The sequence below is a fragment of the Furipterus horrens genome, unplaced genomic scaffold (assembly GCF_987537825.1).
Source record: "Furipterus horrens unplaced genomic scaffold, mFurHor1.1.pri manual_scaffold_1, whole genome shotgun sequence".
NCBI lineage: Eukaryota > Metazoa > Chordata > Mammalia > Chiroptera > Furipteridae > Furipterus > Furipterus horrens.
Window position 1 is genome coordinate 44294422 of NW_028327171.1, and position 20894 is coordinate 44315315.

The window sequence follows — 20894 nt, forward strand, 5'->3', positions numbered from 1 at the left end:
CTGGGCAGGAGTCACCCAGAGGATGGTCTGGGTCCATGAAAATGAGTCCCCACACCAGACATGGTCTGAATTCCTCTGGGCTTGTTTTCACGCAAGAGAGAAATGAACATTTATCTTGCTTAAATATTATTTGGAGCTTGTCTCTTATATGCAGCTGAACCGAAACTTTAACTGACACAAAGGGAAATCCCCTCCTTTTATTAGAAAGGAATTTGAGACCAGGGAAGCAGAGTGACTGGTTAACGATCACACAGCTAGTGGACCTAGAAGCTATGTCTCTCCTAGTGAAATGTCTAATGGTCTTTCCTCTTCAGTTCAACAAGCGTTTCTTGAACCTCTGTGCGCAGGTGCAGCCGTGTGGAGCATGGCCCGCGAAGCCTGACTTTCAGGATTCGTGTCTCAGGGCTGCCCCTGGTGAGCTGAGTGACCATGAGCAATTCTTTAAGCAGCCTCAGTACCCCCATGTGGAAAATGCTGCACTTAGTTCACCTCTGAGAATTTGCAGCATTTCCTCTCAACCTGCACTTGCATTTATTGAGCACTGATTGCATTCCTGAATCTGTCACCTGGCAGCCATTGAATTGTCACTGAGGGTTACTGCTGGACTGAGATCTTTTGCTTTATTAGCTTGCCCCCTAAATGAAATGATGACTTTCCCCTTTGCCTCCAAAAGAATGTGAAACTAATTCTGCACACGTGGCACAAGAATAAAGAGCTCGGAATAGGGCGGCTGGCCTGACCCGTCATCCAACTTTCATAACAAGTCATTTTACACTTAAGTGCCTCTGTGTCCCCCATTTGAGCATGTTAGCAGGGCTGTGTGGACAGAGCTAGTTCCCTCACATGTTCAGTTCAGTGGTTCTAGAAGGAAGTGTGAATGAACCAGCAAAGCTGATAATAGCACACAGAGGACTCAGTGTCTTAGAGAGAAAATACTCTTGGTGAAAGCAGGGGATGGGCGCATAAACCAGTCATGAAAAGCTCAGGTTCCCAGACAGCCTCGCTGATCTGAAGTATAATGGTCATATTTTTAAATCTTTGAGGTCCCAGCTTACTACTTTTTGAAATGGCACAATTTTTCAGACCGCATCTTATTCATCCTCACAGTTCACTGTATATATAATGCAAACATAGCATTTCTGTCTGAGAAAAACAGAAAAACCAAGATGTGATTTGCTTTTACCAGACAATGTAGCAAGAGCCCCATGCCGAAATCCCGGCTCAGTTCTCCCTCTCCTAAATATAAGTGATCTCTACAAACTCTCCCTGAGATGGCACCCAGAACCCATTTGTGAACCAGGGACAGAGTCACTGTCTTGTGGGGTTCACACCTACTCTGTCTAACTCATAGAAAGCAAGTCCACACTGTGAAAGCCCTTGAAAAAAATGAAATGTAAGGTAATAAGGAGACACCCCTATGCCAAATACCACGGTCTGCAGCTAAAACAGCTCTCTACTGAATATCCTGTCTCACCTTGGTCATTCACACCAAAATGCATTTAAATTTAATGGAATCAGACACGGCAGAGTCACTATGCAAAGTCACATGTGTCACTCACCGGCCAGGGACACGAAGAGCACCATCGCTGCAGAGAGCTGACAGGGCATGACTGGGGAGCCAGGGGAAGCTGCGGACTCACCAAGGGCTGGAGCCACTGCTCTGCAGCTGCCACGCTTAGCACAGCTGGCTTTTCTGACCTGCTGGAGACTAATTCCAGGGCAGGCTCCCTCCTTCACTTGTGGCAAAGAAACCGAAGTCATTTACATAATGAGAAGTAGCTTTAAGGCCCTCCCGCCTGCGAAGGAAAACCACAAGTGGCCCTTGAGAAGAAGCAGGCATTTTCATCTCTGCCTTTCGTGTTTGTGAGGGCTGGGGATGCCGCCCCACCCAGCGTGCAGGGCATTTGAGATTATTTCTCCACAAAGATGGTGGACCTGTGGCAGGCCAGCCCTTTCTCTCATAAGTTGGATCTCCATTTTCCTCTAAGATCTTGAGTACGGTTCTGTAAACCCAGGGGCTCTTCTCAGCCAGGAGAGGGTCAGCTCCGCAGTCATGAGCGTGGGCAGGAATCTGCAAACACAACAGCTAGAGCATTGTCTGTTGCTCTGTGTACTCACAAATGTGTGAGGCAGCCCTGCTGGATCCCTGTGGCCACCTCATCCGGGCCTCACCCGAGGACCTCACCTGGTGAGGAGCCAGAGACTCTGGCCTTTCCAACTCACCAACTCTATGACCTTAGGTAACCTCTCTGTGCCTCGGTTTCTTCTGTTGTGTAATGCGGAAAATAATGCCTACTCCCAGGTGTCTTTACAAACCAAAAGTTCCTGGAACACAAAAATACTCAATATCTTTGAAAGGCAACCTTTTCATGTCTTACATCCTTCCTCTATCAATCAGACAAAACAATGGTGGTCTAGCTCTCAGGCCTGTGAGTCTGAGGGAAGAATATACATCCATAGCCTATAGTATCACTATCAATAGAATAAGATCAACACAGCACAAGGGGACACAATTCTTCCCATAATGATGGTCTGTCTTGTTAAGTGTTCTGGGGGCACTTAAGAAGAATATGTGTATTCTGTTGTTGAATCCACTGCTCTACACATGTTAATTTGGTTAGATTGGTTGATAGTATTGTTTAAATATTCTATATTCTTACTGATTTTCTTTTATCAGTTCTTTCAAGAGAGAAATTGAAATATCTGACTATAATTGTGCATTTGTACTATTTCTCTTTGCAGTTCTGTTTTTATTTTGTGTATTCTGAAGTTCTGTTATTGATGTGTGAATATTTAGGATTGGGATGTCCTCTTGATGGATTAACCACCTTATCATTTAAAAATCTTCTTTATTTTTGGTTATATTCTTTGTTCTGAGACCCACTTTGTTTTATATTGACATAGTCATTTGGCTTTCTTTTGATCAGTGTTAACATACTATATATTTTTTCATCCTTTTAACATATTTGTGCCTTTATATATAGAGCAGGTTTCTTGTAGGCTGCAGTGATGGGGAACTCAAATGTTGGAATAATTTTAGTTTCAGGTAATAGATAGTATACTTAGTAATCAATGTATGTAAAAAGCTATTGTTTCAGGAACTGAAGGTATGACCCACCTTGGCTCCAGGAGACCATAAGCAGTTCCACTTTTGTGCCTCAGGAGGAAGGCAAGCAATCAAGATGGTGTCTGAGCCATTGTATTCCAGGGTGAGATGACCACAGACACAAATAAAGACCACCACCCAGGACACAGAGGAAAGAATACTGCAGCTTTTATCTGATTAACTTGTTCCCTGAATTCCAAACCGTTTTCTTCTCCTTATAAAAAGAGTCAGTTTAAAATGGAATTTAAGCTGGTCTGTTAGGGTACAAACCCACCGTCTTCTCAGATCACAGACCATCTTGATGAAGTGCCCATGAAGATTCAATCCCTGTCTCTGCTTATTGGGTCTGGTAGATGACAGGCAGCATGAACACCAGGTTTTCTGGCTTCAGCAGGGTAATCTTTTATTTTAATATCCAATTTAACAATTTTTCTCTTTTAATTGAAGTATTCAGACCATGTAACTACTGATATGGTTATGTTTATATCTATCATCTTGGCAATTGTTTTCTATTTTTCTTATGTTCTTGTTTCATTTCTCCTCTTTCTTGGCCAACTCTTAGATTACTTGTGCTTTTTAAATTCTATCTTATCTTATTTGTTGGCTTATTACTTGTAACCTGTCACGTTATTTTAGTGTTTGCTTTAGGGTTTATAGTATATATCTTTAAGGTATCACAATATACTTTCAAATAGTATTATACCAGTTCACATATAATATTAAAACCTAAACAGTGCACTTCAGTTTCTCTCCTCCTGACTTCTGTTCTATTGTTGCCATACATTTAATTTTGCATATGGCATAAACTCCACAACATATTGTTTTTGTTTTTAATTTAAAGTCTTTTTTTTTTTTTTAATGTGGGGGTTAGAGTTGTATATGTTTTGAACAAACATTTGGAAGAATTGTCATGATTGTTTTGAAGAAACAACAACTGTCCATAAAATATGAGATTCTATAAATTATTTTGACATCTTCTGTTGAGAGACCAAAATGAACAAACAAAAACCAAAACAACCACACTATATGCTCTACAGCTCAAAAATTAAATAAGTCCCTAAATTTCAACTTCCACTAAAATATTTATTTAATTGGTGATATCTTACAGAAATAAATAAGAGCAGTTTTTCCTCTAATACAGATAGGTATATGTGCGTGTCTATATACATATATATGTGTGTGTATATGTATATATATATATATTTTTTTTTTTTTTAACAAAACTTAAGCACATAAAATTTGTTAGAGCCAAAGACTGTCATTTCGCCCGTCCTGTGACCTACCACCTGATGTACTGGGACTTGAAGGACCTGAGTGACTGTCTGTGCTAAAACAAAGAGGGTTCTGCCCCCATTGCCCCTTCCCCTCTCCTTTGAGCATTTCCTAGAAACAAGGACTGTAAATCTCCTAGCAGCCATCTCTAATCAGAGGACACTGTTATTTTACAAACACCTACACTCTGAATGTCTGGAACCAACCAGCAGGATGACTCACCCCCCTGGGGGTCTACTCCACACCCTTAAAAATCCCTCTACCCCTTCACGTGGCACTGCAGTCTTTTCGGGTTCAGCCCACCTGATGGCAGTGTCTCCCTTCTAATAAAAGCCCTTAATTGGACTTTTCTGGCTCCAGGTCTTCTCTTAGCCACCTTGGCTACCTAACAAAATTGTTTTCCCTAAAACTTCAGCTCAAAAGGAATACTATAGGAAACAAACAGAAATACTGAAATATGTTTATTATTAATCATAATCATGGATTTTCTGGGTCTCAGCAAGACAAATGAGTTAGAGAAAGAACATCTGCCTTTTAAAGAGATGTAAATAAGGAAAAAAACTTTTATACTTATGTGATTACCATTTCTGGCAGTCTTCATTCCTTTGGTAGATCCTTGGGTTTTTTGTTGTTAGTCACCCAAAGTACAACACACATCTCAAATTCCTCAAGTGTTACCTGGGTTTAGGATTGGGCTTGTTTGTCCAAATCTGTTTCCTCAATCTCTGCTCCACCCTCAGATTGAGGGTCTTCACTGCTGTGTGTTGGAAAGTCTCTCCATTCACTGGCAGCAATACTCCAGTGTTACTCATTAGTCAGAGTTGTTAGCCTGGTGGTGGGGTGGGGAGTTCTGAATATCTCTCAGTTATGCAGATACTGTGTCCTGGGTCTTTTGAGTGTGTCACCTTCAGTGTTTCTGTCCCTTCCTTAGCAGTAGTTCTGGACCCAGCACATATTCCTGCCCCACCCCCAGGACCAGAGGTTTGCTTTTAATTCTGTTATCTTTCCCCAGCTGGGCTGGACATAAGTGTTTATTGCTTTTCTCCAATAGTTGGTTCTTCTTTTGTTCTGTAGGAAAGACCAGGCACTAGGATCTGAGCTGTTTCAGGCCTTTCCTACATCAATTGATATTCTCCTCTTCCAGATCTGTGCCAGAAAAGATGCTTTCTCAGGACTTGCCCTAATCTTCTTGGTAAGTGGCCTAAAAGATCATTGGAGAAAAGTCTGCACAAGCGGATGCAAATTTCTCCTATATCTGTGGTCCCCAGGGATTCTATTTTCTCTTGCCAACTGACCCACACTGGGCCATTAACAATTTTAGCTGAATTCTCCCTGCCAGTGTATAGCAGTGCTTGCCCCAGGTAAGAAAGTGTTTGAGTCTCTTCTCACTTGGTAGGTGCTTGCCTGATTTTCCTTAGATTTCAAGTTAGATGTTGCCTTGTGAACTCCGTTCTCTCATGAGTTCAAGAAAAGTTGAAAATTTGTGTATTTTCCAGATTTTTAAATCTTGCAAGTGTGGGGTTAGTACTCTTTCTAGCTTTCTACATCTTAGGCAGAAGACAGTATTTTTAACAGCTGCATAGAGTTTCATTGCATGCCAGTACAATACTGTATTAATCAGCTTTTTATTATTTAACATTATATTTGTTATCTATTGTTGCTTAACAAATGACACTAAAACTCATCAGCTTACAACAACAAATGTTTATTAACTTATGGTCCTCTGGTAATGAGTTCATAAGCATCTTAGCTGGATTCTTCTGGCCCTGGGTGTCTCGTGAGGTTTCAGCCAAGAAAGCGGCTGGGGCTGAAGAATCTACTTCCAAGGTGGCTCATTCATATAGCTGTTGGCAAGAGGCTTCAGTTCTTGCATGTGGGTCTTGTCATGGCGCTGCTTCAGTTTCTTCTCAACATGGTAGCTGGCTTCTCATGGTGAGTTATCCAAGAGACAGAATGAGGAAGAAGACAAAATTCTTTTTATAACCCAGTCTGGAAAGTGTATTGCCATCAGTTTCACCACATTCTGTTTAGTAGTCATCACTACAATCCGCAGTGAAAGGGAGCAGTAAATTTTGGGGATAAATTTTATCACTACTATAGACACTTAGGTTGTCTCGCATCTTCTATTACTTGTTTTCCTATTAAAAGTAATGTTGTAGTGAACACTGTATATACCTATATATCTTTGTTTATTTGTATATCATTAAAATAAATTCCTAGAAGTAGAATTGCTGGATCAAATAATATAAATATTTTATTTTTTTAAGTTGCTTTTTTCTCTTTATTTTAGTCTCTTCCATGTGAGAGGCTTTTCTCAGTTGTCTGCTGATTCTTGGATGAGTGGTCTTATTTAAGAGTACAAAATGAGAAGCAATTGAAAGTTAGGTGCATGAGTAAGGAGGGATGGTTGATTGGGAGTTTTATCATGTCCATTGTCATTATCTTTGGGTCTTCCATATACATATTTTAAATTTGATAGCCACTGCAAATTGTTTTCTAAAAATCTAGTACTAACTTACGCTCACCAATGGTGTATGAGAGCACTGGTTGTCCTAGAGCAGCCGTTCTCAACCTGTGGGTCGCGACCCCTTTGTGGATTGAATGACCCTTTCACAGGGGTCGCCTAAGACCATTGGAAAACACATATATAATTGCATATTGTTTTTGTGATTAATCACTATGCTTTAATTATGTTCAATTTGTAACAATGAAAATATATACTGCATATCAGATATCTACATTACAATTCATAAGAGTAGCAAAATTACAATTATGAAGTAGCAACAAAAATAATTTTATGGTTGGGGGTCACCACAACTTGAGGAACTGTATTAAAGGGTTGCAGCATTAGGAAGGTTGAGACCCACTGTCCTAGAGTCTTTCCAATAGTAGATATTACCAGTTTTAAACCTTGGAACGCTGATAATGAAAAATGATACCTCATTGTTTTGGTTTTTAAAATATATTTATTGGATTTTGAATTCCTTTTCCTGTGTATATTCATGTCCTTTGCCCATTTTTTTCTATTGTTATGTTATTGGTTTGTAAAAGCTCTTTAAATACCAAGGAAATACTCTGTGCCATAAATTAAAAAAAAACTTTTTTTTAAATTTTATTTACTTCTTTTTAGAGAGAGGGGAAGAAAAGGAGAAGAAAGGGAGAGAAACATCAACGAGTGAGAAAAACATCAGTCGGTTGCCTCTCACAGGTCCCGTCCCCAACCTGGGACCTGGTCCACAACCCAGGCATGTATCCTGACTGGGAATTGAACCGGTGACCTTTCAGCTTGCAGAATGACACCCAACCCACTGAGCCACACCAGTCAGGGCTGTGTCATAAATTTTGAAAATGTATTTATGATTTCACTTTTTGTTTTTTTTTTCTACATATAAGTTTTTGCCTCTTACACTGCCTTAATTAATCAAGATTTTCTTTTGTAGCTTCTTATTATAGTTTTTGCCTGAAAAGACTTTACCCTATTCAAAATTACCTTTTAAGTGTTTTGATTTTCATGAGTCCCTTAAGTCACATATTTGAAAAATATAAATTATTTTAAGGGCTGAGGTAAACACTATTTTTCCACATTGCTATCCAGTGATACCAGCACCACTTTCATATGTAACTTATCTCTCTCTTTTTTTGTTTTTGTTAAGAACTAGTGTGAAATACCTCTTTTGATACTGTAACTTCTGAGATGTATTTGAGTCCATTTCAACACTTTCATACTCCGTTCTTATGTTTGCTTATTCCCATAGTATAGTAAGTTCTCACTTAATGTTGGAGATAGGTTCTTGGGAACTGCAACTTCCAGTGAAATGACATATAACAAAATGAATTTTCCCATAGGCTGATTGATATAGACAAGAAGTAAGTTCCTTTAACATATTTCTGGTTCTAAGAACACCACCAAAACACTTCTAATGTTAAACATTAAAATAAATGTGACCTATACATACATTTAAGAAAGATGAATAAAAACAAGGAAGATTATTTTCCAACCCGCTTCTTCAGTTTAGGATTGGGTGGGGGTGGCGGGGTGGGGAGGAGGGCTGGAGGACTGCAGTCTATCCTGGCAGCTCCTGGAACAAGGCAGGAACCGGCCCTGGACAGGATGCCCTTCCATCATCGCGGGCACACTCACACCCGCACTTGCTCATACTGGGACAATTTAGACACATCATCTCACATGCATATCTTTGGGATGTGGGAGGAAACCAGAGTACCTGGAGAAAACCCACACAAACATGGGGAGAACATACAAACTCCATACAAACAATGGCTGCAGCCAGGAATCGACTTAATTTGCATCAACCTCAGTGAAACAACATCAAATGAAACAACATTATTTGAAGACCTGCTGTATGTGTTTTCTGGCAAATGAAAATATTTTTATATAAACCTATTGTTTTTACTATTTAATAGCCACATTAAAAAGTTTATCTGCAAATAAAGTGCTAGCAGATTAAAAATGCAATTGATATATCATTTATTTATTTATCCTCACTGAGGACATTTTTTTTTTTCATTGCTTTTTTTAGAGAGAGAAGAAGAGAAGAAAGGAGAGAGAAACATTGATGAGAGAGACTAACATCGACTGGGTTGCCTCCGGTACGTGCCCAGACCAGGGATTGCATGTGCACTGACCGGGAATCAAAACCACAACCTTTCAGATATGGCACAATGCTCCAACCAACTGAGCCACACCGGCCAGAACAATGCAACTGATATTTTATAGAGAATCAGTGAAACTACGTTTTATAAAGTTCTCTATCCTCATCTAACAATAAACTTGGAACTCAAGAGGCACTTCACACATGTTGAAGGAGTAAGCAATGCTAGTGTGGTAATTAGAATCCTGACCTAGTTGGAAGACCTGGATTCCACTCCCTGCTCTGCTGCAGGCTGGCTGGGTGACATTGGCACATAGCAATACAATTGTAGTTGGGCAATGGCCTCCTAGTTACATCCTCAACCCTTCTTGTAGCATGTTGTGGCTATGCCACAAAGCTTTCACTAAAGGAATAGAAGGTGTGTGCCATTTGCAGGTGGGCCTCCAAACATTGCTCATGCATTCTGCCAAGTTCTTTCCCCTTCCCGTGAGCTGGAAATTGGACATCCTGAGACTTGCTTTTGACTTTATAGACACGGACAATGTTCTAGGGGATGGTGGAAAAGACAGAACGAAGGAACCTGGGACCCCAAATGACAGTGTGGAGCCAAGCAGCCTGCATACCCAACCAGGGCTGTTTTGTGAGACAGAAATACTCTTTAAGTCACTATGTTGTTGGATCTTTTTGTTATAATACCTTTCCCTTTCCCTTTCCCAATACAAAAGAAAAGGGTTCAAATAAGTTTAGGAATTATGAGTTTAACAAAAATATACACACTTCCTTTCTGCAAGAGTCCCAGATCTTTTAATCTAATTGAAATCAACCAAGAGAGGAACAGAATATGTAGTGTTCTTAAAAGATATTTATTATTAGATAATTTTGTTGTTGTTGTGGGATTAACTCATCGAACTCTTACACACTTCTGCCTATTCTGCAAAATATACTCTGGGAAATGACTGGTTTAGAGGATCTCCAATGTTTCTAATTATTTCATAACGCATGACTGGTGTTTCGCAGGACTCAGATGGCCGCCAGATTTTACAGATCCAGGGCTGCTTTTAGTGCAACCCTTTCAGCCGAGACGCTGTCATCGGGGCGGCCACATTCCTACACCTCAGCAGCATGTTCAACTGAGTCCCTCTAGTGGGCAACAGGCGACATTACGAAGCCATGGATGATTTGAACAAGTGGTGAAAGAAGGCTGGAGGATTTTATCTGATGGTTTGGGCTGCTTTTCCATTTACTTACATAGAAAGATGAAACAAATTTCATTCATAAAAGAGCCACCTCTTTTATGAGTGTTTTAAGAAGTCTAAAACATTCACATCTGTTTCCTGAGTGAGCAGGGTGTCCAGGCTCCAGGCCAGGGGATGCAGTGTCTGCTGGGGACCTACTGTGTCTCTGGAATGGCTTGATGAGAATTATTCTACCGCTACTGTCCCACTCCTCAGTCCACCATGAGCTCCGTGGGCGTCTGATTCCACGCTCCCAGTTTCTTCCAGAGGACACCTGCAGGCAGAGTAGCAATGTAGGGCTTGGACGAGGAGGCCGGAATGGAAGGTCAGAGTGGTCTCCTGGAAGGCGGCCCTGGCGCCCCCTGCTGGAGGGGCAGGTTCTCAGGGTCCGAGGCCCCTCTGCTGCCTTCAGCTTAGGGGTGGGCTCAGCCTCTGTCCCCACAGTCCCCTGTCCCCGGAATGAGGACGGCCTGGGGCGGGTCTGCTGAGCCCAGGAGGTGTGGCTGTGTGGAAGGGGTGTAAATTCTCTGGGGCGGGAGTCCTCAGACAGCCTTCCGTCACCCGCGCTGCTTCCGCCAGTGGACCCCTCGATGCTCTCCTCAGTTTTACCTACTGCCCTGAAATCCCAAGAAGAAAGTCAGAGAAGCATTGGCTAACACATGGGCTTACTTTTCTTTCCTCCTTCACACTCACGTGTCCTTCTCATCGTCACCTTTTTCTCCCTGGATGCTTTCTCCTGTGTCCAGAACAGACTCGGCAGAACAGGTTTCAAAACTGTCGTCCAATTGGAAAAGTCCTGATAGCTGGAAGGGAGGGGTGCACGGGGCGCCCTCAGAGTTAGCCGGGGTGCCCGCCCAGGCTCACACCTCGATTCCTTCTGTCAGGGCGTGCCCCCACCCACTCACCCACCCAGCTCTCCCACAGGCTACCCAAGGTCTCAGCAAGAGTCCCTTCACTACTGCCAGAAACCAGTGGTGTGTGGCGTGCTGGGTAGGGAGGGCCTGAGCCTCTCTGCCAGAGGCAGCGACCTCAGCTTCCTGGGAAGAAGGCCCATGGGCGTGCGAGAGGAAAAGGAGGCCGGGGAAGCTGATGAACAGGAATGAGGGAGAATGTGAAAGAGGTATGAAGGAAATAACTTACACCCAGAGCGCTGCTCTCCTTCTCCATATCTTCTGCCCCTTCACAGTTGTCCAAGGTTTCCATGGACATACACGCCCTGCTGGAGCAGCCTTGGGGAAAGAAGGGGAGAATTTGGGCGGGCTGTTGGGGGAGGGGTGTGGCTCCATCTCTAATTCCTACTCTCCCAGGAGCTGCCTGCTTCACCTGGGCTGTGAGGAGGTGGGTCTGTGATCTCTGGGTTCTCTTTTTCCAGCTCTGAAATTCTACAACTGTGACTGAGATGTCATGGCCACATGCTGTTCATACACCTACGTCCTGTCCTCCCAGAAAAAAACTCTGTCTTTTTGTGCTTGACCAACCTCCTGCCGTCCTCCCTTTCTTGCCCTTGTTTCTCTCCCCTGATGACCACCATGTCTCATTTCCTTGGCAGCCTCTGCCAAATGCCACTGCACTCCCCAGGGGAAGATCAGAGGACCCACTACATCCTGCCTCACTCGCATGAGCGGATTAATTAACTGAGCAGTCACCACTGTGCACCTGGTATGTGTTCAGGGCTCTTAGACACTGTGGGGAGCAGCCACCCCCACAAATACTGAGGCTGCTCTGTGCCTGGGGGTGACAGTGTCAGCACAACCGTGTATGGGCCTTAGCTCCATTTTACAGGTGAGGAAACTGCAATGAGAGAGGAACAATCACTGGGCCAAACTTCCTTGGCCTGTAAGCGCTGCAGCCGGACTCTACAAGATTCCTGCTCTTTGCCCCACACTCTTACATGTGGTCTCTGCCTCACACTGCTCACAAGGCAGATTAAGGAAGCAGCAGAAACAGCCTGATGGGGGAATTCAAGAGCTGAAAAAAATTTTAGGTTTAAGTTATAATTAATAAGCTTAGCAATTAATGCATGTAGAAAGCTGTTGTTTCAGGAACAGGAAGTTATGACTGGACCCACCCTGATACCAAGAGACCCCCAAGCAATCTGACCTTTGTGCCCCAGGAGGCTGCAAATGAACAAGATGGTATCTGAGCTACTGTGCTCCAGGAAGAGGATGCCTGCCACCCAGGATACAGATAAAGAATCACTGGTCAGCAGATGAAAGGATGCTAGGAAAATGGCTTGACTGCAGTTTTTATCTGATTAATCTTTTACCTGAATTCCAAACTCTTTACCCACTTTTTTCCTGAATTCCAAACCCCTTTACTGCACTTTTCTTCTCCTTATAAAAAGGGTTGGTTTGAGATGATATGTAAGACGGTCTGTTAGGGTACAAAACTCGCTCTCTTCTCAGATTGCTGACCATCTGAATAAAGCACCCATTAAGAGTCCATCTTTGTTTCTATTCATTGGTTCTGGTAGTGACAAGCATCACAAACACTGACTTTTCCGGTTTCATATTCTGGTGACTCCTTCCAGGACAACTCTGGAACTCTCCAGTTAAGTTTGGGTATTTGGTGGGGTGTCCCATTGGCTGCCTGGATTAGGAGGCCCTGGGATGCGGACTTGGAGACCACCTAGCAGCTGCTGAGGACTCCCCTTCTTCGACTCTCGACATTCCCCCTCACCTTCACTTTCGATTGAATCCCTGTGCTTCCTGGTTCAGGATTACAGTACTGTGTTACAACTTAGATTGTTCATCAGGAGTTAAGGTGACTTCTGGTTAGGTTTGTGTTACCATAGAGCTCTGTCTGGTAGAATGGGGGGAATGCCTCTGTTCCAGGAAATAGCCCTTTGAGGTGAATATTGGCTGATTCCCAATTATTAGATATTGCCTTCAAAGTTTATAATAACAGAGAACAAAAAAAGGCCTAAGCAGCCACTATATTAATGGAACAGGCCTCAGGGCAATTCCATCAACAGTCAAGAGGTGCCCAACCCTTGTCTAAAATGCTTGCCACTGATCAATGCACATATTGCAAAGGAAAGGGGCAGTAGAAAAATGAATGCCCCAAGTGAGGAAAAAGGAAGTCAGAGTTTGAGAACTCGAGAGTTATGCTGGGAAAGGGAAATAGCTCCAACAATGAATGATGGGGCCCAGAGGTTCTATTATTACAATAGGCTATTAAAGTCACCCCCTAAGAATGTTGGGTAAAACTAATAGTGGTGGGGAGGCAAATTGTAGACTTTTTGATTGATATTGGGTGACACATTCTGTGGTCAATAGATCTCTGAGTACTTGCAACAGGCTGTAACTGTACCTGGAATTTCTGGAAGCCTTGAAAACCAATTTTTCTTGAAACCATTAGACTGTGTTAGGGGAGATATGGTTTTAACTCATGTATTTTTATATATTCCTGAGTGTCTAATTCCTCTTCTGGGAAGGGACTTGCTGTCAAAACTTGGCACTCAGATCCCTTTCTCTCCAGAAGAACAACAGCTCCATCTATAGTTCTCTCCAGAGCACGCTTGGCAGTTCCTTATGAAACCATGGTAAGAAAAAGGAGAAAAGTGACCCTTGCCAGTAGAAATTGAGAATCAGGTAAACTCCATAGTGTGGGCTGCTGAAAGGCCAAGGAGGACTAAGAGAGTCTCCTCTATTAGAGTTGACCTCAAACCAGGGGCTGGAACTCCCAATAAGAGGCAGTATCCCTTGCAGAAAGAGGCCCTAGAAGGAATATGCCCAATAATTCAGAAGCTTCAGGAAAATTGACTTATCTGACTCTGCCACTCCCCATACAATACACCCATATTGCCTGTTAAGAAACCCCACTCAAATAATTATTGATTTGCACAAGATTTAAGGGCCAAAAATGACATTGTCCAGGGCATTTACCCCACTGTCCCGAATCCTTATACTTTGGTGAATAGTATACCCAGGGACAGCCTCTGATATTCAGTGTTGGACTTAAAAGATGTCTTCTTTTGTATTCCAGTTGATCAAGACTCTCAACTGTTGTTTGCTTTTGAATGGCAGGACTCCAAATTTGGGGCAAGAGTGAGTACTGCTGCACAGTCTTACCACAAGGATTCAAGAACTCTCCCATAAATTTTGGGGAGACCCTCAGCCAGGACTTAAAGGATCTAAAATGAGAAGGAGAAATGCTGTAACAATATGTAGATGACATCTTAATTACTGGGACATTATTCCAGTGATGTTTAACTAACACTACAGCTACCTTGAAGCATCTAGCATCTTGTGGCTATTAATTATCAGTGCAGAGGAACCAGATTTGCCAACAAGCAGTAAGGTTTCTTGGGTTTCGGCTTGAACCTGGCAAAAGGAGTCTTACTGGAAATGGAAAAGAAACCATAATCCAAATGAGAGCTCCCAATACCAGAAAGCGGTGAAGAGGATTCCTGGGAATGGCAGCCTACTGCTGCATTTGGATTCCAAACTTTGGGCTTATTGCTGAACCATTGTATGAAGCTCTGAAAGGACCAGAATATAGCCCTTTAGAATGGATGAAGGAGTGCACTCAGACTTTTGAGTCCCTGAAGGCATACCTGGTTTCTGCACCAGCCAGTGGGCTTCTAAACCTACTAAAGCTCTTTCAATTATATGTTCATAAAAGGTAGGGCATTGCCCTAGGAGTCCTTACCCAAATGCTTAGTGACATTCTGCAACCCATTGCATACTTGTCCAAGTAACTAGATCACACTCTCCAGGGTGGCCAGCCTGCTTGAGAGCTGTGGCAGCCACCTGTGAGCTTTTACAGGAAGCTGACGTTTTCCTTGGGACAGCCTAACACCATTTATGCACCCCACCAAGTGCTGAGCCTGCTGGAGCAAAACAGAAATTTGTGACTCACTGCTGGAAGAACGGGCAGGTACCACGCCATTCTTCTCAACAATCTCAACAATCCCAACATCTCCCTCAAAACTGCAAGTAAGTTAAATACTGCCTCCTTTCTCCTGGAACCTGAATTGACTGTACAAATGCATGACCATGCTGAAATAATCAATGAAGTTTTTTCTAGCAGAATTGATTTACAGGACCATCCTCTAGAAGAGACAGACTGGACTCTATGTGCAGATGGAAGCTGTTACATGGACAAAGGAAACAGGAAGGCTGGGTATGCAGTTGTGACCCTTGAAGGATTAGTAGAGGCCAAGGCCTTACTGCCGGGAACCTCTGCTCAGAAAGCTGAGCTGATTGCACTGACAAGGGCACTGGAATTGTCGCACAAAAAAATAAAGTGAATATGTATACTGACTCGAGGTACACTTTCCTAATTTTGCATGCACATGGTTCATCTGGGAAAAAAAGAAGACTACTAACCTCTAATAGAAAGGAGATTAAGCATGCAATAGAAATTTAAAAATTATCAGAAGCTGTCCAGGTGCCTTCATAGGTGGCAGTTATGCACTGCCCTGGGCATCAGAAAGAGGACTCTGAAGTGACCAGAGGGAACAATCAGGCTGATTGAGCAGTGAAAGCGGCTGCTAAAGGAACGTTTATAATGCCTTTGGTATCTGTTCTAGACTTGTTACAATTTGACTCTGAATATTTGATAGTAGACTTAGAGAAAACTAACAACTGGGGTTTTGATGAAGAAGATCCCAATACTAGGTGGAGAAAGAATAAGAAAGGAGTTACACTGCTTCCTGAACATTGAGTAGAGTCAGTCATGAAGCATTTGCACGAGGCCGCTCACTATGGAAGGGATTCATTAACCACGTATACTACACCATGGCTCACGGGTTCTGGAATTTCTAAAGTCATACGGAAAATAATTGCTAGATGTGTTGTGTGCCAGAAGAACAACCCCAAGACAGATCCCCACCAAAAGAAAGAAGGGAAACAATACCAAGGACAATGCCTGTTTGAGGACTGGCAAATAGACTTCACCCAGATGCTGGGGATCTGAGGGTGCCAAAACTTGTTAGTCTTGTTGATTGCTTTTCAGGATGGGTAGAAGTCTATCCTAGTAGAACTGAGAAATCCTTGGAGGAAGTGAAAGCCTTACTGAAGGAAATAATTCCTTTCTTTGGCCTACCCGGCAGCATTCCGAGCAATAACAGACTTGCTTTTGTTTCAGAAATTACACAGGTTAGTAAACTTTTAGAAATCTAGTAGAGACTCCACATGGCATGGAGACCTCAGGCTTCTGGGAAGGTTGAGAAGATGAATCACATCTTGAAGAAAAAATGTAGCCAAGTTGTATCACGAAACTCATCTCCTTTGGGATCACGTATTTTACTCATTAGCTTGCTCAGGCTAAGGGCGACTCCTCGAAGTGGGATTCAATTGAGTCCTTATGAAACTGTGTACAGGCTACTACTTTACGCTAATCAGGGTGGGAGATATGTATGTAGATCAAGGAGTGAAGGTAGAGAAATATGTACAACACTTAAGTCAGACCTTAGCTGTAATAAATGACCTTGCTTGTATCAGAGATCTCTCCCCGCTCAGGTTCACTACATTGCTTTGAGCCTGGAGATAAGGTGCTACTCAAGACCTGGAAGACAGGATCTCCAGAAAACCAGTGAGAAGAAAAGTGGACTGGACCCACTGCAGTGAAGTTGGCAGGAATAAAATATTGGACCCATCACACCAGAGTAAGCACTGAAAGAACAGTGGGCTGACGAACTGCAAGAAGACCTGAACGATGATGACATATTCTTTTCATTCCTTTTAGTTTAACCCCATATGAGGGAGAACTTATTCCTTTCAAATAAAATGAAAATATTTGAGTATATTTAGCAAAAAAAAAAAAAAATGTTCTAAACATCTCTGACTTTTGTCTGGCAGGAGGAACCTATGTTGAACAAACTTTCACTTCATATCTTGTAGGTATTTGTGCTCTCCTGGAAATCCTTTGAAATTATACTTTGTTTTAGCATATCATTAATATTTATAATTGGGGTCTGTGGTAACTCTATAGAACAGGAAAGTGTTTGCCTTAAAAGTCACTAATGTAGCCCCAGCTGGAGAGTGTGCAACATTTGCCAACTGTACTAAAAACTGTTTTATGCTTTCAGATGTGAAGACAAATTGCAACACCACTGCTAATGTATGTTATGCCCGTGGTCAAGTCAAATTGTCTGGGAGGATGTAGGTAGGGGTTCTTGCTTCCATCAGCCATAGCACAGCCACAGCCTGGGGTGGACAGGGCTGGAGGAAACTTGGGAACTGAAAGACCTGATGAGTTCCAGCCACTCCACAGTGCAACGAAAGGGAGATGCTAATTTTATATACCAACACAATGTACACACATAAGTACATTTATAAACTTAAAACACAAGTTTATGGAACCAATATTACCCTCATGGTGTGTGATTTCTATTCTATTCTATTCTTTTATTTTGTTCTATTCTTTTTTAATTTTTATTTATTTTTTAAAATACTGTATTTATTTATTTTTAGAGAGAGGGGAAGAAAGGGAGAAAGAGAGGGAAAGAAACATCAATATGTGATTGCCTTTCACATGCCCTTAACTGGGGACCTGGCCTGCAACCCAGGCATGTGCCCTGACTGGGAATCGAACTGAAGACCCTTTGGTTCACAGGCTGGTACTCAATCCACTGAGCCATACTATCATTGCCTAATTTTTTCATTTTTTATAAGTTAAAACTAAGTTTTTTTAGTTTTAAATTATATTTTATTGATTATGCTCTTACAGCTGTCCTGATTTTTCCCTCTTTGCCCCCCTCCACACAGCACACCCCACACCCTCAGACAATCCCCCCACCATTGTTCATGTCCATGGGTCATACATATAACTTCCTTGTCTACTCCATTTCCTACACTGTACTTTACATCCCCATGGCTATTCTGTAACTACCTATTTGTACTTCTTAATCCCTCACCTCTTCACCCACTCCCCCTCAATCCCTCTTCCATCTAGCAAGCGTCAAAAAACTCTCCATATCCATAATTCTGCCTCTCTTCTTGTTTGCTTAGTTTGTTTTTTAGATTCAGTTGTTCGTAGATATGTATTTTTTGCTATTTTATTGTTCATAGTTTTGATCTTCTTTTTCTTCAATAAGTCCCTTTAACATTTCATGTAGTAATGGTTTGGTGATGATGAACTCCTTTAGTTTTTTCTTGTCTGGGAAGCTCTTTATCTACCTTACCATTCTAAATGATATCTTTTCTGGGTAGAGCAATCTTGGCTGTTGGTTCCTGCTTTCCATGACTTTGAACATTTCTTGCCAATCCCTTCTTGTCTGCAAAGTTTCTTTCGAGAAATCAGCTGACAGTCTTATGGGAACTCCTCTGTAAGTAACTAACTTCTTTTCTCTTGCTGCTTTTAAGATTCTCTTATCTTTAACCTTTGGCATTTTAATTATGATGTGTCTTGGAATGGGCCTCTCTGTATCCATCTTGTTTGGGACTCTCTGTGCTTCCTGGACTTGCATGTCTATTTCCTTCACCAAATTAGGGAAGATTTCTTTCACTATTTTTCAAATTGATTTCCAATTTCCTGCTCTTTCTCTTCTCCTTCTGGCACCTCTATGTTGCAAATGTTGGTCATTGAAGTTGTCCCAGAGGCTACTTATAGCATCCTCATTTTTTTTTTTTTTTTGATTGTTTTTTCATCTTGCTGTTCTGATTGGTTATTTTTTGCTTACTTATGTTCCATATCATTGATTTGATTCTTGGCTTCATCCAGTCTACTGTTCTTCTTTATTTCAGTTAGTGTATCCTTTGTTTCTGACTGGATCTTTTGTATGTTGTTGAGGTCCTCACTAAGTTCCTTGAGCATTCCTATAACGAGTGTTTTGAACTCTGCATCTGATAAATTTCTTATCTCCATTTCACTTAGCTCTTTTTCTGGAGTTTTGATCTGTTCTTTCATTTGGGCCATGAAAGAAGACACCTGAGGGCACATGCAGAGCAGCTGCAGTTTGTCTCAGAAGAAACTCTCCCTCAGGAAGGGTCTTGTGAGGTGATTGTGGGTGCCCCACTCCCTCCCACAGCCTCTATCTTCTTCTATCTCCCACGGTAGATAGAAGAGGATATCTTTTTTCCTCATTTTGGCAGCCTCCCTGTATTTGTTTCTATATGTTAGATAGATAGAGCTGCTTTGACTCCATGTCCTGGTAGTGTGGCCTAATGTAGTAGGTGTCCTGTCAGGTCCAGTGGCACAGCCTCCCCATCACCCAAGCTAGGTATTTAAGGTGTGCCCTTCATGTGGGCTGAGTACACCTGCCTCTTGTAGTTGAGCTTTGGTTGCTGCTGGCAGATCAATGGGAGGGATTTACCCAGGCCACTCAGCTGCAAGGATTGGCTGTAAGCACTTACCACGTACCTCTGTCTCCCATGGAGGTTCAGTTGTGCAGGAGCAGGGTGGTGGTGCTCCAATGTGGTCTGTAGCTGTCTACTGGGTGCGCTGGCCCTGGGGTTTCCCAGGTGGCACAAGCCAAGGTCAGGCCCCACCTGTGTTTTGCTCTGGCCCACCCTGCCTGAGCTGTAAAGCAATCTGAGATGGTTGCTGCTTGTGCTGGACTTGGAGATTCCCAGGTGAAGCCAAGCTGTGAATCTAGGCTGGCTGCTGCTAGTGCTGGGCCTGAGGCTCACTGAGGCCAGCTGTTGCTTGTTTGATAAAATTTAGGAAGTTTTTATTGTGTTTTAGTCTATTCTCTCCTGCTCTATGAGATAGAGGAGGATAGGGGCTGTGGGAGCAGGTGGGACACCCACAATCACCTCACAAGACCATTCTTGAGGGAGAGTTTCTTCTGAGACAAACTGCAGCTGCTCTGCATGTGCCCTCAGGTGTCTCCCCCGGCAACCCTGGGCTCTTGGCAGCAGAGACAATGCCCTGTTACCCTAGTACCAACCCCCACCCCCTGGCTACTGGAAGAAACAGGAATTCTGAGAACTGGCAAACCTTGGAGAAAGTCCCTCAGTCAAAGTCCTGGTTTTACAGGAGATGAACGTGCAGCTCACGGGCTGCCTTTTGCTGTGCCTTTGTCGTGTCCACATTTACTGCCCTCCTCCTGGATGCGCTGGCCACGGGCTCTGTGGTACTGAGGGCCTCAGGTACTAACTCTTCAGTCCTGCGGAGTTGGCAGCACCAAGAGCCCCAGAATCTCAGGTGCAGGGCCTGGCAGGCCACAGGCATGCGGGTAAACAGGCAAGAAACCCACACGGGGCTTTGGGGTCAGTCAGACCTGAATGTGCTGACCAGCTGTGTGACCCTGGCTAAGCCACTTCACTCCTCTGAGCACCAGCTTCCTTGTCTCTAAAGCGGTGATAATAATTTCTATTTGTAGTGTTGATGTTAAAAATGTTTATAAATGCCCAGTACAGCATAGGAAGTTAAAAAATAACCCTGTTGTGATTATTGTTAATAGTAATTACAACGATATTAAAGAGAAAGTCTGAGAACAACTCTTGGCACTGCAAGAGTGCTATTTTCATTTGGGAGAGATTTGCCTACCATTGTCTTCATCCTCATGAACATCTGGGGGAGGAAACAAATTTTAAAGGTGATAAATAAATGGCTTTAAAAGGAAATACATTGTGAACACACACATACCAGAAAAATCAAATATTTAGTTTTATTACAGCAGTCTTTTAAGTGATAATTACATTCTTAGAAAATGAGCAGAACGGCATCAAGGTCCGGCAGTGTGTTGGGAAGATATAACCTGCGTCTTTGGGAAACTCC

General features: G+C 42.7%; 2 protein-coding genes and 1 long non-coding RNA gene across 4 annotated transcripts in view; 1 reads left to right on the forward strand and 2 right to left on the reverse strand.

Annotated features, from left to right (window-relative positions):
• LAMP3 (lysosome associated membrane protein 3) overlaps positions 1–1804 on the reverse strand; it is a 23678-nt gene extending 21874 nt beyond the window's left edge. The window contains exon 1 of one of the 2 annotated variants that reach the window (XM_090274452.1): positions 1560–1795. In XM_090274452.1, the coding sequence (XP_090130578.1) occupies positions 1560–1761 (202 nt within the window). In that variant the 5' untranslated portion in view covers positions 1762–1795. Of the gene's footprint in view, positions 1–1559 lie in introns of both variants that reach the window. The other variant, XM_090274443.1, reaches the window with a different exon arrangement.
• LOC150020960 (uncharacterized) overlaps positions 1–7617 on the forward strand; it is a 9884-nt gene extending 2267 nt beyond the window's left edge. Inside the window, exons 2-3 of the long non-coding RNA XR_016510566.1 lie at positions 5523–5570; positions 7509–7617. This is a non-coding gene — a long non-coding RNA (uncharacterized LOC150020960). The remainder of the gene's footprint in view (positions 1–5522; positions 5571–7508) is intronic.
• Positions 7618–11083: 3466 nt separating this feature from the next.
• Positions 11084–20894, reverse strand: part of MCF2L2 (MCF.2 cell line derived transforming sequence-like 2) — a 220004-nt gene continuing 210193 nt past the window's right edge. Inside the window, exons 26-28 of the mRNA XM_090286049.1 lie at positions 20664–20687; positions 11364–11452; positions 11084–11260 (exon numbers count right to left, since the gene is read on the reverse strand). Coding sequence (XP_090142175.1) covers positions 11084–11260; positions 11364–11452; positions 20664–20687 — 290 coding nt within the window. The remainder of the gene's footprint in view (positions 11261–11363; positions 11453–20663; positions 20688–20894) is intronic.